The following is a 21,429-nucleotide window of genomic DNA, read 5'->3' as shown; positions in this document are numbered from 1 at the left end:
CATTAACTTAGTTGTGATTAGGAAAAAAGTTGATTTTCAAATAAAAAAACTAATTTGACATTTTATAAAGTCTTGTGTTTCCATGCGAGTCAGATTTGACAAATACAAAATACATCTTACAAACATAAAAAGCATACTTGAGTTATGCTTTTATTGAAAATGTTCTACTTGCACTATAAATGTATAATGTGCAAATAAGAGAAAATAATTTTGAAGTTACATGATTCAAATGAGAATACAAGAATATGAATATTACGTCCATATGTATAATGCACAACTTGCTCAAATTGTGAGACGATGCATATTGCAATTTTCGTGTCATGTAGGCCTGGATTCCATTTTATTCATCTCAGGTGAGCACAGAGTTTGTATGGAAGTGGTACTTGTGTGAAGCCCACCGCACTCTCCAGACTGGGTTCTTCACCAGGTGGTGGACTGAATTTGAAGGTCTGCAGGAGGATGGTCAAAAAGATGAAGAGCTCCATGTGAGCTAGGTACTCACCAGGACACTGCCTTTTACCTGTAGAGGAATCACAATAAAAGGAGTTTTACTGCAAAGAGACAGTCTTTTTTTAAAGCAGCATGTGAATTAAGGGCAAATATTATTCTAGACAGGTCAGATCCCTTTAACATTTTTGGTTCTTCTACACTGTAAAAAAGATTATAATATACTGGCAGCTGGGGCTTTTTGCAACATTAAATGACATGTTTTTCTTGGAAATTTGCCATCTTTTTCTGTAATTTTTCTGTGTTTTTTTACAATGTTTTAAAAATATCACTGTCAAAAATAAGAAAATGCAATAATCCAGCACACTGTCAGTCTTGCAAACATATCAACATTTATTTGTTCATACAACATACCTTCTTTTTAACATATTTCTAAAATCCGTGTTTTGTTTTTTAAATAAGTATAGTTGTGTAAAATGATTTAATGTAAGTTCCTTGTTTATTTAATATAACTCCAGAGATCAAACCTAAGTTTGTTATATATTGTTAGATATCGTTGCTGTCGGGCAGAAACCTTCTTCAAACTTTCTACTTTCAATAGAATTTCTTTTTTCAAACATTGTGTTGTCAAGGTTGACAAGCTCTTTCTACTCATTTTTATTGGTTACATTTTTGCAAAACCCACAATGATGACCAATAGTAAATGATTTCAAGAAAATATAAATTGTGGAAATGTACAAAAACATTGTCTCATCTTGAGTCCCAGAAGAACTCTCAAACTGTGGTTAGTTTTACGAAAATATTAATGTCTTTAAAAGTCACAAATTTTCCTTTAACAAATTATCTGAGCTGTAGCATCAACGTTTCATTTAACAACATTACTATATGTCAGCACTGACCACATATGTGTTTTTAAACTCCACCTAAGGAAGTTTAGGAGAAACGTATGAGACCAAGTTGATACTTAAGTAAAACACTTGAGATCACTATAATGCTATGCAAGAGCTTACTGAGGAAAAAACACCCTGGGATGTTTCTTGATTAAATTATACCTGCTGAGAAGGCAAAGAAAGCGTTTCTCCTGCAGAACTGGCCCTCAGAGTCTAGAAAGTGTCCAGGATTGAAGGTGTCTGGTGATTCCCATTCACTTTTATCGTACAGCACTGATGTCAGATTAGTGATCATTACAGTCCCCTTGAAGACAGAACGGAATACATTCATAGGTGAGGTTTAGAATCTACTGTATGTACAACATGATATAATTTTGTAACTTTGTGTTCAATATTCATTATTTGCTTAAATATTTTTATTCTTTTACCACAATTTGTATTTGATTCAAGTGTTGCTTCACAATCACTGACCCCTGTGGTGTACCTTTGGTATAAAGTAGCCACCCACAGTTGTGTCCTGTCTAGCTACTCTAGACATATTAAGCGGCACAAGGTTTGCTTTTCTTAAGACCTCATGGATGACGGCGTTGGTATAAGGCATGTTTGCTTTATCTGCCCAAGTCGGTAGACGGGAGCCAATCACCTGCTCTATCTCTGCATGAAGCTTCTCTGATGGATGAAATATTTTCTTTGTTAATGAAGAATATTACATAACATAATATAACATTATAAATATAACAACATAATACCTTGAACATCGGAGTACTTAATGAGGTAAAGCAAAGCCCATCGGAGAGTATCGGTTGTTGTTTCTGTTCCGCCTTCAAACAGGTCGACCATGCACCACACCAGACTGCCAATAGTAAACCCCGCATCCATATCATTCTTTTTCTAAAGGTCATAGAGAAATACAGTACAGAGACAAGCAGAATTACTGAATCTGTGAGTCTTTCTCAATAATTAAAAGAGTTTTGTACTAAGCAACTTATTTTGACTTAGCAAATCTTTCTGTGTGTTAACAAATCTGAAAAATTCTAAAGTTTAACACTATGTTTTTTACCTTCTCTATTTCGGAAAGGTAGGCGTCGATATAATCTTTAGGATGATTGCTGTCCCACTCTGGTTTGTGTTGCTCAACCTTTTCTTTCAGGAACTGTGCTAAATCTTTATAGTTTGAGATGATTGTTTGATGAGATCCCGGCAACCACTTCATTATACTGGGGAAGGCCTCATAAAGCTATAGAGAAAGTTGTGACAGCTGAGTTAAAATGACAGCTTCAAGCACTGATTCTGTAAAGTCAAGCATTTTGAAATGTTATTTAGTCTAAAGTCTCTAAAAGTAGTGCAGGTGTCTTTTCATCAATGGAGAACTCTACCTGGTACCAAACAGATCCGGTTAGACACAAAGACTCTGAACTCTTTCTTAGACGTTTCTGGAAATCAACATCATCGTACTCATAGCGATGACCAAACACAAGGACACCGATAACATTGGCCACTGCATTGTTGATTTTGACCAGAGGGTCAAACGGGGTGCCTGCGTTACAAGATAGAGACGATATAATGATATATTAACACAATTTCAATATTTTAAATGCTAAAAAACTCATCTGCCGTCAGCCTTGTTTATCTTTTCTTGAAAACAGTTTTTGAAAAATATACTGTTATTGTTTACATATTGTCGTTGTCCTTCTGTATTAGCACCTAATGTACTATAGCTCTTTGATGACATATCGCTTATTGCTCCCCGAACTCTTTGTAAGTCGCCTTGGATGAAAGAGTCTGCTATGACTAAATGTGAATGTAAATGAAACCTCATATGTCCAAACTTTTTCAATGATGACTTTATGTCAATGATGAATATTGACTTTAAAGTTATTTTAATCACTTATAAAGCCTTAAAGGGTTTAGCCCCTACCTAACAGAGCTTCTACAACACTACAAGCCATCAGGCTCTCTTAGATCTCAAAACTCATGACTTTTGATAATACCTAGAATAACTAAATCCACCAAAGTGGGGCCAAGCTTTCTCATGCGTAGCACCTAAACTCTGGAATTGCCTTCCCGACGCTATTCGAGGGTCAGACACACTCGCCCAATTTAAATCTAGATTAAAGACGCATCTTTTCAGCCAAGCATTCACTTAATGCAAAATGTGCAAAATAAACCACCGGGAGACTGCTGACATTAGATATTATTTACTAGAATAATTTAACTTGTTATATTAACACCATGCAATGTGTTTTACCTCTTTTGTGTTTTTCAGTTTTTATTATTTTCCCCTGTAAAGCTGCTTTGGAACAATGCACATTGTGAAAAGCGCTATATAAATAAAATTGAATTGAATGACTGTGTTGTCAAAGTTGGCATGTACTTTTTAATACATTTTACTGGTTACATATTTGCAAAACCCGTGACAAACATAAAGGGTGACTAATAATAATGATTTTCAAAATACAGAGTTATGATATTTCAGAAGGACAACAGTGATGTTAAAGTTTCATATCATAGGTTTCTGTTTGCTTACCTTGCTCTTCTTTAAAGACTGCGCTCAGGAAGTAGCATTCTCGCTGCAAATGTTCTTCCAGAGTTTTTTTCCCTTCTCCAAAGTTTTTTAGATGACTCATAGCAAACTGCTGTTGCTTCCTCCATGAGTAGCCATTGTTAAATGATATTCCTTTTTCATTGATGAGACGGTGTCAAAACATTTTCAAAATGTAATTTAGACCAGTGTTGTAATGTCAATGTAGATTCAACATTTTTTGTTTGTTCTCATTGTTACAAATGTTTGTCTGCGTATTATTTGGGAATAACTAAGTACTGTTTTCTAAAAGTCCTTGCACTGATCAGTCGAAACAATAAAACCAATGACTGTAAAGTCATTATAATAATGTTTATCTGGGGAAGAGATGGTAGCAGGATGCATTGCACGAAAAAAGTAGGCCAGCAGAGGCAGTGCTATACTCCAGGGAAGATTTTCCTGGAAAACCTCCCTATAACTCAACTGATCATCTACGGGTTATGCTGGACTAATAAATCTGATCCTAAGAAGGCCCTACAGTACATGTCATAAATTTACAATGCAAACTTTTTAGGTTTTAAGTTTTTTAGCCTGACATCATAAAATGATCTGCTGTTAATGTCTTGGTGCCAGATGACACATACGTGTTATGGCAGTTCATTGTAGTAGCTGACACCCATACATACCTCTGCCTTTATAAAGCGAATCAAATAGAGGAGAAATGGGACGACTGATGAAGTTTTCAGCCTGAGTGACCAAAACCTCCTTCACCATTTTATATCCAGACACATAAACGATTTTGTCACTTCCATATCTCTGGCTAAAGATGTTTCCATACTTCTCAATCAGCTGAAAATGATGGGAAGTAAATAAATCAAATATGTAATTTCTTGGTTTGCAATTTCACTTCATGTCATAATATTATTCAGTGTCCCACCTGGTCCATAGATTTGTAGTTAACATCAGTGAAGATGTTTCCTAGGAAGGGTAGCGCCCAGGGTCCTGGTGGAAAATTTGTTGGATTTTTAGTTTTGCTTATACTTATAAGCAACAGGAAAAAACAAACAACAAACAAGCAAGCTTTGAAATCTAGACTCTCAAATAAGTAATACAAAATCATTGTTAAATCTCCAGGCAACAGGCTCTTTTGTGGTTAACTGTAAGTGCAACAAACAGATTTCCGAAGAGGGTGTGTGAGATCGAATGCGTATTTGGTAGGAGGGAGCTGTGTTCATTCTTTGCAGTTCAGGGGCATTAGAGCAGCCGGGAGCTGTTACGAAACCCAGTTATATAATGACGATCCAATAAAGATTGCAGTGTAAACAGCCCCAATACCAACCTTTGTGTGAACTCTCCAATTCCAAGTAATAAATAATGGTAATTGCACGTCTGAATTTGAGCAGACAGGCGAGATAAGAATGTTTGACTTGCACGCGGACAAATGGCACATATCAGTGTAGTGGATAAAACATTACAGTGTGGCTAGTGCAGAATAGCAGAATCTAAAACAGCTATTGGAAGTTGCATCTGCAAGAACCTGTGTTCCTGAATGATTAAGCAGTCTCTCAAGGGTCGGGGGGGGGGGGGGGGATTCCACACCCCTCTGTTGGCCTCTTCCTGTTATTCCTGTCTGAAGTCCAGTTTTAACATTTCAGATTATTCACTTGTAAGAACTGAGGTTTTAGGTGAAACTGCACATTTGTTTAAGATTGCATGCAAATAATGCATTTAATGAATTAATGCTTTTTGAAAATTTAAGTATGTAAAAGGAGGCAAAGACTTAGACATTAAAAAAGAAACGGAAAGTAAACCAAACAAGGAGTTCTTCGCTGCTCATCAGGATTCATTACACTCAACAAACTAAAAACATGTTTTTTTGTGGGGGAAACCGAGAAAGAGAATTCCCATGGGTCTGGGGCCCCAGTATGGTACATGCCTCATTTAGAGCTCAGGAACAAGTCACAATGTACTGTGCAACATTCCTTTACTTTGGCTAGACAAGTTTGGTCATAACAAACTAAAATAATGTAAAAGTATAATGTTAAAATTAAAATGTATAATCTGTAATTCCTTATTTTACATCCATTTAAAGAAATGACAATTCTGAATATGGAACATTAAATCTGGTAAATTGATCATATACTCATAAACAAATGCTTTTAGAATGAAACAACCCAAAATAAAAATGATGTTAACAGTGTGGTGGTCAAGTAGATGTAATGCCAGAATAGAAAAAAAATGCAGTTTTACAGTATTTTTTCATTGTCTTATTTTTGCATAGTCTTCATCTGCAAAGATCGATTATCATAAACATCACAGTTACAGCTCACTCTGTTTTTATATATTATTAAACAAAAATAGATGCTTTAAGTAATAATGATAAAAAACCTTAAAAAATCACAAAGATTTAGAATATAATGTGACATTTAGAAAACAATATACTGAACTATGGAACTTTACAAATCATGATCCTTTAATTTATTTTAAGAATTGCTATTTTCTTATCGCAGAGTCTAACGTGGAGACACACAAAAGCGGAATGGAGCAGGAGCGTATGTAAACCATATCTCGCCGTCCAAACTGGGCTCTTCTCCTGGACATTTTGAGATGGTGAATTGCTGCAGCAGGGAGGTGAAAAATAGGAAGAGTTCCATGCGAGCCAGCTGCTCTCCCAAACACGCTCTCTTTCCTATGAGCACATCAATCAGACACACTTAAACATTACAATGTGAAACCCATAAAACATTGACTTGAAATTACTTACATAGAAAAATAACAAAAAATATACAGTATAGCTTTCAAGGGATTATTTTCCTGCACATTGTAAATACATTTAAAGACCATAGATAAGAGCGTTAAAGACAATACATTGAGTAATTGTGACTACAGTATAAGTGGAACATCAAGCTTCTTTTTAAAGTTCATGTGATCATTGCTTATTGTCTACTTTAAACCTGAAATCACTAAATTGACTAAACATCACATATTGAGAGGTTATATCAAGTATTGTTGGCAAAATGTTACCAGCTGAAAATGGCAAGAAAGCATCCCTCTTCCGAAACTGGCCTTTGTCATCCAAAAAGTGTTGTGGGTTAAAAGTGTGTGGTGTTTCCCATTCATCTGGATCATAAAGAACTGAAGAGAGGCTGGTTGTAACGGCAGTGCCCTAACAACAAACAGAAGGGAAATTATTGGCTTACAGCACATAAACTAAAATATTTAATGAATTCTTTTACTTTTTAATTATTTTAAGAATAGAATACCTTAGGAATGAAGTATTCTCCTAGTGTGGTGTCTTTAGCAGCAAGTTTGGGGAATCCCAGTGGCACAACATTACCAAATCTTTGCGTCTCATGGATGACAGCATCAGTGTAGGGCATGTCAACTCTGTCTGCCAAGCAGGGTTGACGGGACTGGCCAATGACTCTGTCAATTTCTTCCCGGACCTTTTCTGAATGGAAATAAAGTACAACATTACTTGTCACATTTATGCATTGTTTCAGTCCTAAAGTGACTAAAGATTAAGAATAAAGGATAGTTTCTCATTCACCCTGTATTTCTGGAAACTTTATCATATAGAGCAGACCCCAGCGTAATGTTGTTGTTGAAGTTTCTGTCCCAGCTTCAACCAGGTCTAGACAAGCCACTACTAACCCTTCTATATTAAAACCAGCCTCAGGGTCACTCTTTTTCTGTCAAAAGTGGGAATCAACAATGATTAATTAATAATAATAAATTGAATTGATTATAATAATGAAAGCAATTAATAATATTAGTGACATTCTGCATCTCCGTCAAGTAGGTGTCTATAAAGTCACGAGGGTTTGAAGGGTCCCAGTCTTCTCTGTGTTTTATGATCTCTCCTCTCAGGAAATCTGTGATCTTTTTATAGTTGGCAAACAATGTTTGGTGGGGGCCAGGAAGGTATTCAAAGAGTTGAGGCCACACATTGTACAACTGTAACAAATAAGCATAAATGGTGAAGAAAACGAAAATCACGTAAAGATCTGAGAACGCCATTGTGAATTTGCACCTGTGTTCTAGTTTGGCCTGCTAACTGAACACATTCAGTGTCAAGGCATAAAATGTTTTGGTAACGCTCATCATGATAGTCAAAGCGTTGCCCCAATACCAAGGCGGCAACAATATTTGAGATAGCACTGTTTAAGATGACCTGGGGATTGACAGGTCCTGTCGGAGAGAAAATAAGAACGATGTTTGAATTGTCAAATTCTTTATATTCATTTTGCACAAGTACTAGACACATATACTGTGAGGTATTGAGGTCATACCCTTTTCCACCCTAAAGGCATCACAAAGGAAAACACACTCTTGTTGGATGCTGAGCTCAATGGCCTTTTTCCCCTCTCCGAAGTTCCTCAAATGAGAAACGGTGAACTTCCTATGCATGCGCCACAGGTATCCATTGCTCAGAGCTATACCTGAATGTTAACAGTGTGTTTTGATAACAAATATGACAGAATAAATATGGGGTTATTTTGATTTGGCATCTTTAGACACAAATATAAATATTGTAAGTGTACTTACCTATCCCTTTAAATGTTTTGTTGAACAAAGGAACATTCGGACGCTCAACAAAACCATCATTATGGTCAATCAGGGCCTCCTTTACCAGTTTATATCCAGAAACGACTACCATTTTCTCACTGCCCACTCTCAAGCTAAAAATCTTCCCATAGACTTTTGTCAACTGAAATGCAAATATATAACACCTATCAAACCATAAATGCTTTACATTACAAACATTTATCGCTGAGGCATTTCTACAAAAAAAGACAACACATCAAATATGTAAATGCTACAAAATCAACAAATTAGTGTTTACCTTATCCATGGTCTTAAAATCCATTTCAGTAAATACAGTTCCCAGGAATGGAAGAGACCAGGGTCCTGGAGGGAAATTTGATGGATTCCTGTTTTTGAAAACATCATACAGAATCAGCAAAACTAAAAATAAAATCATCCAGCTCTTAAAATCAAGGCTGTCGAAAATTACGTGTAGGATCATGGTTTTAAAGATATGGATGGTTCCTTTGTGCAAGTGTGTACAAAAGTATTTGATTAGGACTAGGAAAAGTGAACATTGGAGCAGAGAGACGTTATATAAGCCACTCGTAGTTCCTGAGGGAGGGGAGGGACCCCTATATAAACACCAACATTTATCAAGAGTTGACGTTTGTAGATAGGAACACTGGATAGTGTAAACGCATGCTAGATCAAGAAAAATGAACAGTTCCACAAAACAAACAAAATGGAAAAACTTGCTGTGGGTACGAGGACATTGTTGCAACGCGTTTTGGAGACACTTTGAAGTGTTGAGCCCCCATAGGAGGTGTGTTCATGCTCTTATTTTAATAGAGTGTGTGTGCATTACATTTTACGTTTACCAGACACTTTTATCCAAAGCGACTTGCATTGCTTTATTGTATACATTTGTTTCTAAGTAAGTGCAATCCCCAGGGATAAAAGCCAGGACCTTGGTGTTATTAGCGCCATGCTCTTACCACTGAGCTACAGGAAAGCATTACGTTAATACCCTGCCTGTATTGCCCAAAGCAGGGGATTTACAAAGTTCTCTGTGCATGATGTTGAGTGTGGGCTCTGTTATAGTATGTCCCACGTAGACCGCATGATTATGTGCCGTTCAGTCTAAATGCCATTTTGTATGTTCTCTGCATTTTGCTCGAGCGGATGGCCTCGTCGAACACCGTTGCTCGGCATGCTTTGGACAGCTTGTGCAATGCTCTGCAGCAGCGTACTAGCTGTTTGACTAATGATGTGTGTGTAAGCTAGGTCGTATAGGCAGTGAAGGGGCGGTCCTCCCTCCAACTATCACTCCCACAAGACTGTGCTTTAAATGACTGCATCTTCGATGTCACTGTTACTGTTCAGGTAATGACTCGCATGAGCCCTCTACAGTATGTGACCGTGTCCTTCTCCGTCACTGTCTTTACTTCTTGGGGATTCAAATATACTAGGTTGCGCTTGTTCCATCCTCACTATGAACACCCGGTGCCTCGGCACTGTGTTATTTATTCTATATCGCTGGCTGCATGCCAGCGCTAAGTATGCAGGGTTTGTTCTGCTCGGCCACGGCACTTCTGCTATGTGTATTGCAACCCTGCTCAGTTAGTGGCATAGCGTTCTTGGCTATGTGTTTTGATTGGATACTCTAGCAGAATTTGGTATCCAGTGATCTAAGAGCCTATGTAAGGTGTGCGCTGTCAGTGGGAGTTGTGCTACTGCCAAGAGTAGGCCTATGTGTTACACGTTATGTATTAGCTCCGCTTGTCATGATTCTGCCTGCTCTTGTCTTGATTTTCTGGTCTAGGGGCAGAATCATGACAGACCCACGTGTTTTATGTGGAGAGGAACATATTATGGTCAATCAGGACATAATATGCGTTCTCTCCTGTCTCGTCATTTGGCCCTGCCCCTCTCGTTTCTAGTATAGCTCTCCTCCTGTGTCACATTACCCACACCTGCCCATCGTTATCCCCTTTGTTAGTCTCCCTATATAATACCCTCTTGTCTATTGTCTTGTGCTCGTTGGTTGTACAATATCCCTTGCTTGTACTCCTTACTGTGTCCTTGAAACCTTGTCAAGTAACGTCTAGTCTTAGTGTTTAATATTGAGTTCTTGTTGAGTGTTTAGTAATCAGTTTATCATATTTGTTATTGTGTACTGTTTTGTTACTCCCTCGTGGGTTTTTGTTTTGTTCCTGTTTTATTATTTATTAAAGTCTTGTTAACCCCTTCATCTCCTGTTGCCTGCGCTTGGGTTCGTTCTCTGTGATTCCTGACAGAACCCAGCGGCAGCATGGACACTGACCGGTCCAGCTTGGCCCGTCGCCTCTGCAGTCTTCACCAGGGGAATGAGACTGTGGATGAGTATGTGGGGAGGTTCCTGGACATCGCGGAACAAGGTGCGTTCGGAGAGAGGGAGCTGGCGGTGCTTTTCAACGCCGGTCTCAGAGAGCCACTCTCTCGCTCCGAGATGAGGGCGATGAGGCCGTTGGATTTCGACGCCGTGTGGGTAACTGCCGCAGTGCGTTCGGAGTCCGCGACCTCATCGAACCCATTTTGCTCATCTCCGCTGGTAGCGATACCCGAGAGTGGTCCTCTGCAGATGGGTGTTGTGGGCATTGCCACGCACCACTCTCCAGCCTCTGCAGCCTCTCCACAACCGCCCAGTCTCACTGGCAAGCGGGGGAGACGGGAATCCTGGGGGTCCTCGTCCGAGGCCTCCAATCCCGAGCCGCCCATCCCATTCACTTCGTTCCTGCAGCCGACCACCAGGTGGGTGGCTCGGCAGAAGAAGAGGCAACGGAGGGCGGCTCGGAGTCCGGTGGTCCCGGTGGTCCCAAGTCCGGTGGTCCCGGTGGTCCCAAGTCCGGTGGTCCCGGTGGTCCCAAGTCCGGTGGTCCCGGTGGTCCCAAGTCCGGTGGTCCCGGTGGTCCCAAGTCCGGTGGTCCCACCTGCACCCAAGTCCGGTGGTCCCGGTGGTCCCAAGTCCGGTGGTCCCACCTGCACCCAAGTCCGGTGGTCCCGGTGGTCCCAAGTCCGGTGGTCCCACCTGCACCCAAGTCCGGTGGTCCCACGTGGTCCCAAGTCCGTCGGTCCCACGTGGTCCCAAGTCCGGTGGTCCCAAGTCCGGTGGTCCCACGTGGTCCCAAGTCCGGTGGTCCCACGTGGTCCCAAGTCCGGTGGTCCCACGTGGTCCCAAGTCCGGTGGTCCCACGTGGTCCCAAGTCCGGTGGTCCCACGTGGTCCCAAGTCCGGTGGTCCCACCTGCACCCAGTCCAGAGTCAAGTCCTGCCCTGCCGGCCTTCCAGCCGGCGTCAAGTCCTGCCCTGCCGGCCTTCCAGCCAGCCTCAAGTCCTGTTCTTCAGCCGGCCCCTCCCAGAACCTCTGGGCCTTCGCGCTCTCGAGCGCCGCCCCCCAGGGTGTACCCTGGTACTCCGCGCTTCCGAGCGCCAGGGACAAGGACTGTTCCCCCTTGTGCCAATCCCTTTGGATTTACCCCCCTGGACTCTTGTGTTCCCCCACCCCCCTCCCCTGTTTGTTATTTTTATTATGTCACCCCAACCCATTGATTATTCTTGCCTGTCTGCCCTTGTTTTTTACCATGTTTTGTTGGATGTTGTCCGTTTCCCAGTCAGTCTTGTCTTGTTAGTCTGCTCCTTTGGTGAACGCCAGGGGGCATTCATTAAAGGGGGGGGTCCTGTCATGATTCTGCCTGCTCTTGTCTTGATTTTCTGGTCTAGGGGCAGAATCATGACAGACCCACGTGTTTTATGTGGAGAGGAACATATTATGGTCAATCAGGACATAATATGCGTTCTCTCCTGTCTCGTCATTTGGCCCTGCCCCTCTCGTTTCTAGTATAGCTCTCCTCCTGTGTCGCATTACCCACACCTGCCCATCGTTATCCCCTTTGTTAGTCTCCCTATATAATACCCTCTTGTCTATTGTCTTGTGCTCGTTGGTTGTACAATATCCCTTGCTTGTACTCCTTACTGTGTCCTTGAAACCTTGTCAAGTAACGTCTAGTCTTAGTGTTTAATATTGAGTTCTTGTTGAGTGTTTAGTAATCCGTTTATCATATTTGTTATTGTGTACTGTTTTGTTACTCCCTCGTGGGTTTTTGTTTTGTTCCTGTTTTATTATTTATTAAAGTCTTGTTAACCCCTTCATCTCCTGTTGCCTGCGCTTGGGTTCGTTCTCTGTGATTCCTGACACCGCTAAAGGAGGTTTAAGTTTACAGGTAACACTATTGTGAGGGTACAAATGTTTATTTTCTGAATTAAATGAACAAATTATAAATAAGATCACAGTATTTTAAAATATAGATGTCAATGTATTAGTACATTCTAAGCAATATTAAAATTAAGTTGGCTGTTGGTCATGTGTTACTACAATAGGCATTACAGAATATTGTAGTTGTTACAGTAAGCACTTAATAATTTCTTGATTATCATACCTACATACATCAATTGCTCATGCTGAAATATTAATTAGTGCACAAGTATATTTGCAATATTTTTTACAATTAACTTATATTTGCACTTTTTATTCACCTATTAGATGGGGCATCTTAACCCACGGTGCGATTGATGGACATTCACGGCTCATCACATCTAAACTGCAACACTGACAACTGTTCCAGCACTGTCCTGTCTCAGTTTATACAACCAACATTGTATAACTGCTCTGCTCCCTGCTCTTGCCAGATGGAAACCTATCAAGTTTAAGGTTACATATGGGTAGCATTGGCAGATAAAGTTGTTTCATTCAGATATTTCAGTTTAGCTGAAATTATGACTTTTGGGTTCCTGATGTTTCCTACACTGGTCTACCTATAAAATATACACATAACCAACATATACAAACAAACGTTACAAATTTATTAAAAAGAGACATAGATCACTACCAAGTTAGGTTAACAATAAATAACATTTTCTGATAGCTCTAACATCTGTTTCAACTACACATTTACCTAGGCCTACAGTAGGTTTCCAAATCTGTCAAATTCTGATGTAGAGGGCAAAACCTCAATATCTGGGCCGGGTAGGAGGAAATGGTAAAACAGCCAGACAGCATTTTCTTGCCTCCCCACCTGTCCTGGCATACACACATAAATACAGAGCTAACCAATACCCAGAGCATTGATGTCATGGTTATTATTTCGATGCTAACATAGCACACCCCAACTTACTGTGCTGGACGTGAAGCCTGAAGAGGAGTCCAGTTGAAGTAAGTTTTGAAAGATTGTTATTTGAAAACTTTCGCCTGGCTTTTGAGATGCTACTGAAAACACTTTCAAATACTGCTGACTGAGGCTCGTGCCATGATGACATCCTGTTGACAACAACAATCCTCAAAGCAGTGAATGCTGTAACAAACTAAGAGAAACACGAACTGACAGTAATAATATGAGGACAAAATCCCTCAAAAATGTAATAGAACTATGACCTTAAAGACAGTGTAGTTCCCTCTCACAAATACAGAGTATTTTAGGCAGTATACATGGGATTGTTGTTTTGTGTCAAAAATTGTTTTATGTTTATATAAGAAGTTTGGACCACACAACGTTTGATTATGTTGTTATATTGAATTTTTTTATTTCATTTTCACAAAAGCAAAGCTAGCTTACATCAGAACCGTCATTAAATTGAGATGGATCAGATCACCGCATCAGATGTTATAAACAGGCAGTCATTACAGAGAATGATAAGAAAAGTTATTGCCCATGATTAATAATGTCAATAAACAGATTATCTTAATTGTTATCTTAATTGTTCGTTAACAGTAGTCTACGAACATACATTCCATATTTGTAGACTACCACACAGACTAAACATGCTGAGACCCATATATGACGTTAAATTACTGTTTCACTCATTACTACTGTACGATCACGTCTTCAAATAGGTTACGGCTGTTTCACACTTATTACGTTTGCAGTGCGTATTTTGTTACGTGCCCATGTTAACAGATTAGATCATTTATGCGGTGCAGCAGTGCATTGTTGGTTTTCGCATCAAGTCTATTTTTGCTGTAGCACGGACCGATTTAAAGCGATAGCACACATATCATGCTCATAATCAAAAAGATTGAAATGAAAATGCAGTAATTTCATAAATGCGTATAATTACACATTTACACTAATTTTCAATGTAATCCTATTGCTTTGATTTCGGGATCAAGCAAGAAAAAGCTAAACATTTACATTTAGCAGAAGCTTTTATCCAAAGCAACTTACAAAGGGTTCAGGGAGCCATAAGCGATATGTCATACAAACGCTAAATACTTACCAGGAGTTGCAAAAACACTTAATCCAGTAAAAATTATATCTTAAAGTATATTTTTATATGTAAGATACTACACAATTTGTTAAAATGCATGTGGGGCTTCTTTGCTGAAAGTGGTACTATGTGACAATTGTTGAACTTGTGGGGTATATTTTTAAGTAATTTTGACTAACGATTTTAATTCCCGATATCTTTACTGAAATTCTTCCTAGTCACATTGCTAAATTAAGATATGTCCTAAAAGCGGATGGATTTACTGGAGAGTGGTATAGAGCATTGCAAAAGGAATTAATACCTATTCTGGTCAGTTTAATTGGGTTTTAAAGAATGCAATAGCTTCCTCTTGGAAGGATGCAGTTATATTTATTATTCCCAAAGAAGGCAAAGATAAGTTAGAATGTGGATCTTATAGACCTTTATCAATATTAAATGTCGATTATAGACTTTTCACATCAATTATGTCCAGAAGGATGGAAGAAATCTAAAGCTTTCAAGTTTTAAAAGATCTCACAAGAAAATCAAGATTTTTACAGATGCCTTCAGGTTCGAGGTTATTATAGATCTGGTCTAGTGGTTAGAGCGTTGGGCTTGTGATCAGAAGGTTGTCTGTTTGAATCTCAGTGCCAGCAGGTCATGACTGAAGTTGTTTTGTTCAAGAAACAACAAATAAAGATAAGGGGAATAGCAGGGACCCGTTTCAGAAAGCAGGGTAAGTGCAAACTCAGAGTAAGTTAACCCCAGAAAACGGGATACTCTGGGTTTTCAGTTTCAGAACGCGAGGTATATCAAACCCGTGACCGCGGGGTAAGTCAAGCCTGTTTCAGAAATCAAGGTATATTATACTTAGAGTTAGTAACCATAGTAACCTACTCTGTGAACCTAACCTGGTCGGGAGCAGGTTTTATTCCACTAACCCGAGGTTTGTTACAATCTCCGCCCCTTTTAGAAGCGCGAGCGGTGTTGAAATTGCCTTCGCCTTTTGTTTTTTCATTCGTTTTCCTTAATCGCGCACAAGTTCGTTACACAGACATTAAATGTCCGTTTATTCAGTACCTGTAGATGAGGAAGCTGCATTCATTCAGAGAGAGTTACATTTACGTCGGGAGAGAATATATGGTGAAGCCACGTTTGGATGTTTTATCATATCCGGAGGATTTTTTATTTGAGCGGCACAGTTTTTCTTTACAGTCCATTAAATATATCCACAATCTGCTTCATCCTTACATCACAAACCTCTCTCGTGAATGCGCTCTTACATCTGAGCAGATTCTCTGTATGGCTTTACGTTTCTTTACTAATGGAAGCTTTCTTTATAACACCGGGGATGCAGAACGCGTTAGCAAGGAAACTGTATGCAGAGTAAGAAAAGTGTGCATCGCTCTCAAGCACTTTATATACATGTGTGTTAGGTTTCCTGTGAGAACCATCAAAGAGGAGTTTCATAAGATTGCAGGTGAATGGTGAACGTCTTTCTGAATAAGCTGATCAAATAAATGTGCTCTTGCTGCCACCTCTAATAACTCAAATACCCTTTAGGATTTCCCAATGTGATTGGGTGCACATTTAAAAGGTCCCACTCGCCCCGTTCTGTTCTGGCTTCGAACTGCCGTCGGTCAGAACGAGGGACCGGCGCTCTAACCACGAGCCTAACGACCGCAGTCCCTATTGCATATGTCGCTAAAGCATCTCTAGCTGGCCTCCATTAGACACAGCTGGAGCAGGGGCAAGCATGGCCAGTTTTTTGTCTTCTACAGCCACAGTGCTCGGTTCTCATATACTCAAAACTTTCAAGGCCAGTTTATTAAATATATCAAACATTTCCCAGTCAGGCATCCTACTAGCAAGAGCATTTAAACTCACCGGACTGAAGGATGTTTTTATATTTCATTTCCAGCTTCTGCCAGGTTCTTTTTATTGCAGAAGGATTGCACCTACATGACAAAAAATCGTAGGTATATATGTTTATACATATACGATACGATATACATTATATATATATATATATATATATATATATAGTGCCTCCAATTCGACTGGCGAGAAATAAACGGAGCGCTTTTTGTCACGTGGCGTTGCCATGGTGAATCGTGTTATCTTCGCTCAATTGATGATGGCTTTTTAAAGCCGCGATGAACACGAGTAACCTCGGGTGAACTTACTCAGAGTGGATTGAACTGATTGAAACCACCTGTTCTGAAACAGAAAACTCAGAGTAGCGGTTATCTGAGTAAATCAACTCAGAGTTCATATTTTAACTCAGTGTTGCTTGAACCTCCTTATTGAAACGGGTCCCAGGTCTTTATTCCATGTGGAACACACACATATGTCCATTACAACAACTCTTCCTCTAGCAAATGCATATCATCTTATACAACACATTACTGCCATCTGCTGGAATCAATTAGTACTCATCACAATACATAATCATTCATTACACCTTACACCGATCGCACAGCAGTAATGTGCCAGTGTAAAAAAACTACTTGTCGCTTTGGATAAAAGAGTCTGCCAATGTAATAAATATAAAATTAGGTTTTGTGAAAAATCCATTGATGTCCCTGTCATTTAGGAGAATCCACTAGATGGCGCTGTGTTCATGTTTGTTTCGGAGTTTTATTTGAATCGTCGAACAAGGTAATATCACAGACGTCATCATCATTTCATCCAACAGATATCGCTGGGCGCACTCGCCTTTGATTTACACTCACTTGATAATCGACAAAGAGGAGGCTCGTGCAATAATGCAAAAGCCCATCTTTGCATTCAGAGCTGTCGCAATTTCCGTGTATTTTCCATTACGCGTGTAGACGTCCCTTGTGTTCTCGCGCTGCAGATCGCCTGGGAGCGCTATAGATGTTGGAGATGTAAGCAGGTGTGAGACGGGTCAGCTGCTGGGCTGTGGTCATCAGCGTTCCAACATTAAGTGTCTCCAAATGTAGAGATTACAGTTAAGAGTTCAGTTGCGGTTATAGGATCGATTTAGCAGGAAATAAATCATGATACTATTTACAACTTATATGCACTGTAAGTCACTGCGGATAAAACTGTATTTAATATGTGAGGTGGCTTGGTGCGGGACCGGCAATGCTTACAGCCCTGTCGACGTATGCAGATCTGCCTGCGACACGGGACTTACCAGGACTGTGCATATGCTCTGCATCGTAAGCGAGGAGAGACTGACTATGACACAGCACTTTGCCCTACTATCGCATGCGAGTCTGCACAGCGCAGCGACTGTACCCAAAGCCCTACATCGCACCAGCCATTAGCCTAAGTTTTGTCGGATTCTATTTATAGTAGCTACATTCATTTCAACGACGGCAACATATAAAAATAAATCATTTCGAAGTTATGAATCAGAACGTTGTTTGTTGTGCAAATTTGATCCTAAGCTGAACTTGAAACATAATTATATTCATAAATGACCATTAAAAACAGTCAAAACAGTACAGAAACCTTGAATCGACCTAGCTCATTAATTATTCAAATAACAACAGCCAATGGCAACTCTCCAACAGCCGATCCAGCAATAGTTTTGTAATTGATGTATTGTTTGACATTATCAATTATATTTATCAATATTAAAATTATTACAACGCGAGTAGATAATTCTGGAGAGGGAACGGGTCATTTTTTAAATGTGTAAAATTCCGAACTCTTAACATACAATTCATCCTCATCCACGCCACCGGGTGGCAGTACTGAAAAGTATCCGCTCGACTGCACAACTTCTCAAGTTAGCAATTTAGGGAAAAGTTCCTATAGCGGGAAACGGGGTGATAATTCAAACGCATTTCAACAAACATTCGGAAATGAATGTCAATGATAAGCTTGCTGTTTCTTTCTCAACAGTGCACGTTTGTAACGGTTGGGAGTCTCGCACTAACTTAATTTATTCAATGTAGCAAAATGAACGCTTCTCGTGACGTCCTTTCTCTGCTATATCAACAGCCTGATAGTGGACTTGTGTCAGTGGGTTTGGACTATTTCTTATCCTCACTATTTTGGAACAGCTTTCTGAAGGTGAGCTTTAACACATTGCCATTTAACTCATTGTCTGCAGAATTGAGTTTATGCATTGGATGTTATTATTGATAAAGTACATGTGGCATTATTGGTTTAAGACGATGAAGTACCGATTAGCCACAAATTTGAGTTCAGTTTAATAAATGTTCAATTATATGCACATTAATAAAACGATTTGCATATTTTATACTGTCTTCAAGATATTACTGTACTGTACATGAAGCTAACGCTAATGCATCAAAAAAACTAAATTGCATATGTCAGTTCATGTGAGTTATAAAAACCTGGCCCGTCTGACTTTTAGGTTTACAAGTTTTGCTTGTATATTGAAACGACTGTATCGTGACTGGCCTTGTTATGGTTTAGAATCAGGCTACTCTGTTTCCGTTTCATCCATCTGTGAAGTCTTTGGTAAGTCAGTAACACTCTTTGGACGGCGCTTCAAACAGTCGAGCAATTCGCATCTGCTTACCAACACTTTAAAAATAATGCAAAGGAGAGTGTGTCTCGATGCATAACTTACATTATGCCCTGATGTCCCAAGCTCTTAAACACTTTTTATCACCAGTGGCAGCTGTTGAATGGCTGTGGTGTTGAAATCTTCATCACTTCATCTTTATCTTGTTCTTCTTGTGAGGCCAACAACAGTTTAACAGTATAACCATTATTTAAAATAAATGGCACAATAAGTTGTCTGAATTGTCTCTTTTTCCAAAATGGAGATTTGAAGCAGTCCAGTTCATTCTCGGAGGAGCCAAAAGGACAAGGAGACCCTAGGTAAGAAAATGCAAGCGTATGACACTTCTAATGACACGTGATGTGGAACTATTTTTTACCTTAAGCTGCTCTCCTTACTGGTGAACGAATGAGTAGTCATAAGAGTTTAATTCCCTCTAGCGATATACAGACCAACCGGATCTGCACTGCATTTATTGAGACACAATATGATTCAGCTGAATTGGTCCGGTTTAATAGAGACTCTGAATAAACGTGGCGGGGTGATCTGATGCAGATAAGACGAAAGTTAAACGTTTCTTGCTGCATACAGTAATGTAGTTTTGAGTACACTGATGTTTTGTATAGTACACTTGTGCATTGCCTTTATGGGTTTGTCAACCTCTTATATCCAAATAAACTTGAAGGGTTTGATCGGTTTCCGGGTTTCCACGATCGATCCCGACATTGTCAGTGCCATGCTCTTTATGTAATAAACAAAAAGGGCCGTAAAAGTCATCTAGAGTTCACACTGAAACATAGGCATGCAGTATAAAGATAGACTTGTAGCATGATATTTCCATTTTACGAGGGATGTGTTAATTGACAGTAAGTCGCCACTTGTGCATTTGTGGACAAAGGCATCTGCTAAATGAATGTAAATGTAGCATGATAAAGAGGTCATAATTTGAGAATAAACCAGCCATTGATCAATTCATAAAAATAACCACAACTATCCATTTTATATTGAGGAATTTCAGACCACTGGATGGCAAATCGACCAGTCAGAATAGAGTATTCCGGAGTGCTGCGTAATAATAGATGATAATTATACAGATTATTTTCTGCTGATCCATCAGATGTACAGTTGTAAAACTACATCATCACTTGTTCATTAATCTTTGCAGGAGACAGCTTGTTGCTGGTGTGTTTCCGCCTGGGCATCAACTACCATCGTCTTTCACCCATCCCTCGTCGCAGATCACCCTCACCTGCCAGTCATCAGAACCCATCATCAGAACTGTATATATTCACTCTTGTGTTCCCTGTACCTTTGTCTGGTACCTCCTTTACTTACTGTTAAGTTACACTATGTTTTTGTATGGTGTCATTGGATCTTTAATTAAACGATCACATTTTTATCTACAGTTCTGTAACAGCTGGCTGCCATAATATGCTTGACTCTGAATAAAGGACTGCTGCAAAGAGTTGTTCCACATGGAGATGATAGTGGACTTCAGTACAAAGCCGGAGAGGAGGAACTACCAACCAATCACAATCAACGCGACTCCAGTGGAGAGAGTGGACAGTTTACGGTATCTTGGGATTCACATCTCACAGAACCTGTCATGGTCATGTGAAGAAGGCCCGGCAGCATCTTTTCTTGCAAGTCCAGATAAAACATTATTTGCTGACAATAAATTGCCCCTCTTCCACCAGTTGCTCCACAGACCGAATCGCTGTAGTAGGCTTCAACTCTGAGAGAGAGCGAGAGAGAGAGAGAGAGAGAGAGAAACATTTAACACTTATGAAATGTTGAAGTTGAAGAGAGATAAAGTCAAATAGAATATTCATGTTACTTACTTCTAATTCAAATGTGTAAATATAAGAGCAATACCCACCAATTCAATCGTCTCCCTTCTTTCCTCAATTGTTTGTTAATACGTCTATTAAATTCTTCCCCTTCACTGAAATACACGTGTTGCATCTCCTTAATGCTGGCAAGGATCTCCCTTTTTGGATTGTTCTATGCATCTTGAAAAAGAGAGAGCCTATTATATATAGAATATTTTGAGATCATCTCAATTCAAATATCCCTATTGCATTTTTCTCATCGTCTGTCCTACAATGATCCTAACCAAATCCATAAAATTCATATTGGTAATGCAGAACATCACAGAAACTAACATGTGATAACCGTGTGTCGTCACAGGCCTGCAGATTAGGCCAAATTGTTACAGAATATTAAAACTGCCAAATGTCTCATTCATGATTG

At 39.6% G+C, this 21,429-nt stretch overlaps 1 protein-coding gene and 1 long non-coding RNA gene across 2 annotated transcripts; one reads left to right on the top strand and one right to left on the bottom strand.

Annotated features, from left to right (window-relative positions):
• Positions 1-253: 253 nt before the first annotated feature.
• Positions 254-13,497, bottom strand: LOC306904594 (uncharacterized protein). The gene is made up of 19 exons (XM_079474580.1): positions 13,379-13,497; positions 8,705-8,792; positions 8,407-8,569; positions 8,151-8,300; positions 7,892-8,049; positions 7,639-7,815; positions 7,409-7,550; positions 7,122-7,309; positions 6,883-7,024; positions 6,375-6,547; positions 4,796-5,002; positions 4,545-4,707; positions 3,865-4,014; positions 2,714-2,874; positions 2,398-2,574; positions 2,087-2,228; positions 1,822-2,006; positions 1,500-1,641; positions 254-520 (listed from the first exon to the last, which is right to left on the bottom strand). The coding sequence occupies exons 1-19, from the start codon at positions 13,480-13,482 to the stop codon at positions 345-347; spliced, it is 2,988 nt and encodes a 995-aa protein (XP_079330706.1). The 5' UTR covers positions 13,483-13,497; the 3' UTR covers positions 254-344.
• Positions 13,498-18,425: 4,928 nt separating this feature from the next.
• Positions 18,426-21,124, top strand: LOC306904418. Its single transcript, XR_013787632.1, has 6 exons — positions 18,426-18,560; positions 18,645-18,716; positions 19,024-19,130; positions 19,442-19,496; positions 20,342-20,494; positions 20,583-21,124. It is a non-coding gene; the product is annotated as an uncharacterized lncRNA (long non-coding RNA).
• Positions 21,125-21,429: the final 305 nt, after the last annotated feature.

This window comes from Barbatula barbatula (genome assembly GCF_947034865.1).
Source record: "Barbatula barbatula genome assembly, chromosome: 15".
Classification (NCBI taxonomy): domain Eukaryota; kingdom Metazoa; phylum Chordata; class Actinopteri; order Cypriniformes; family Nemacheilidae; genus Barbatula; species Barbatula barbatula.
This window is presented reverse-complemented; position numbering and strand designations above follow the sequence as displayed.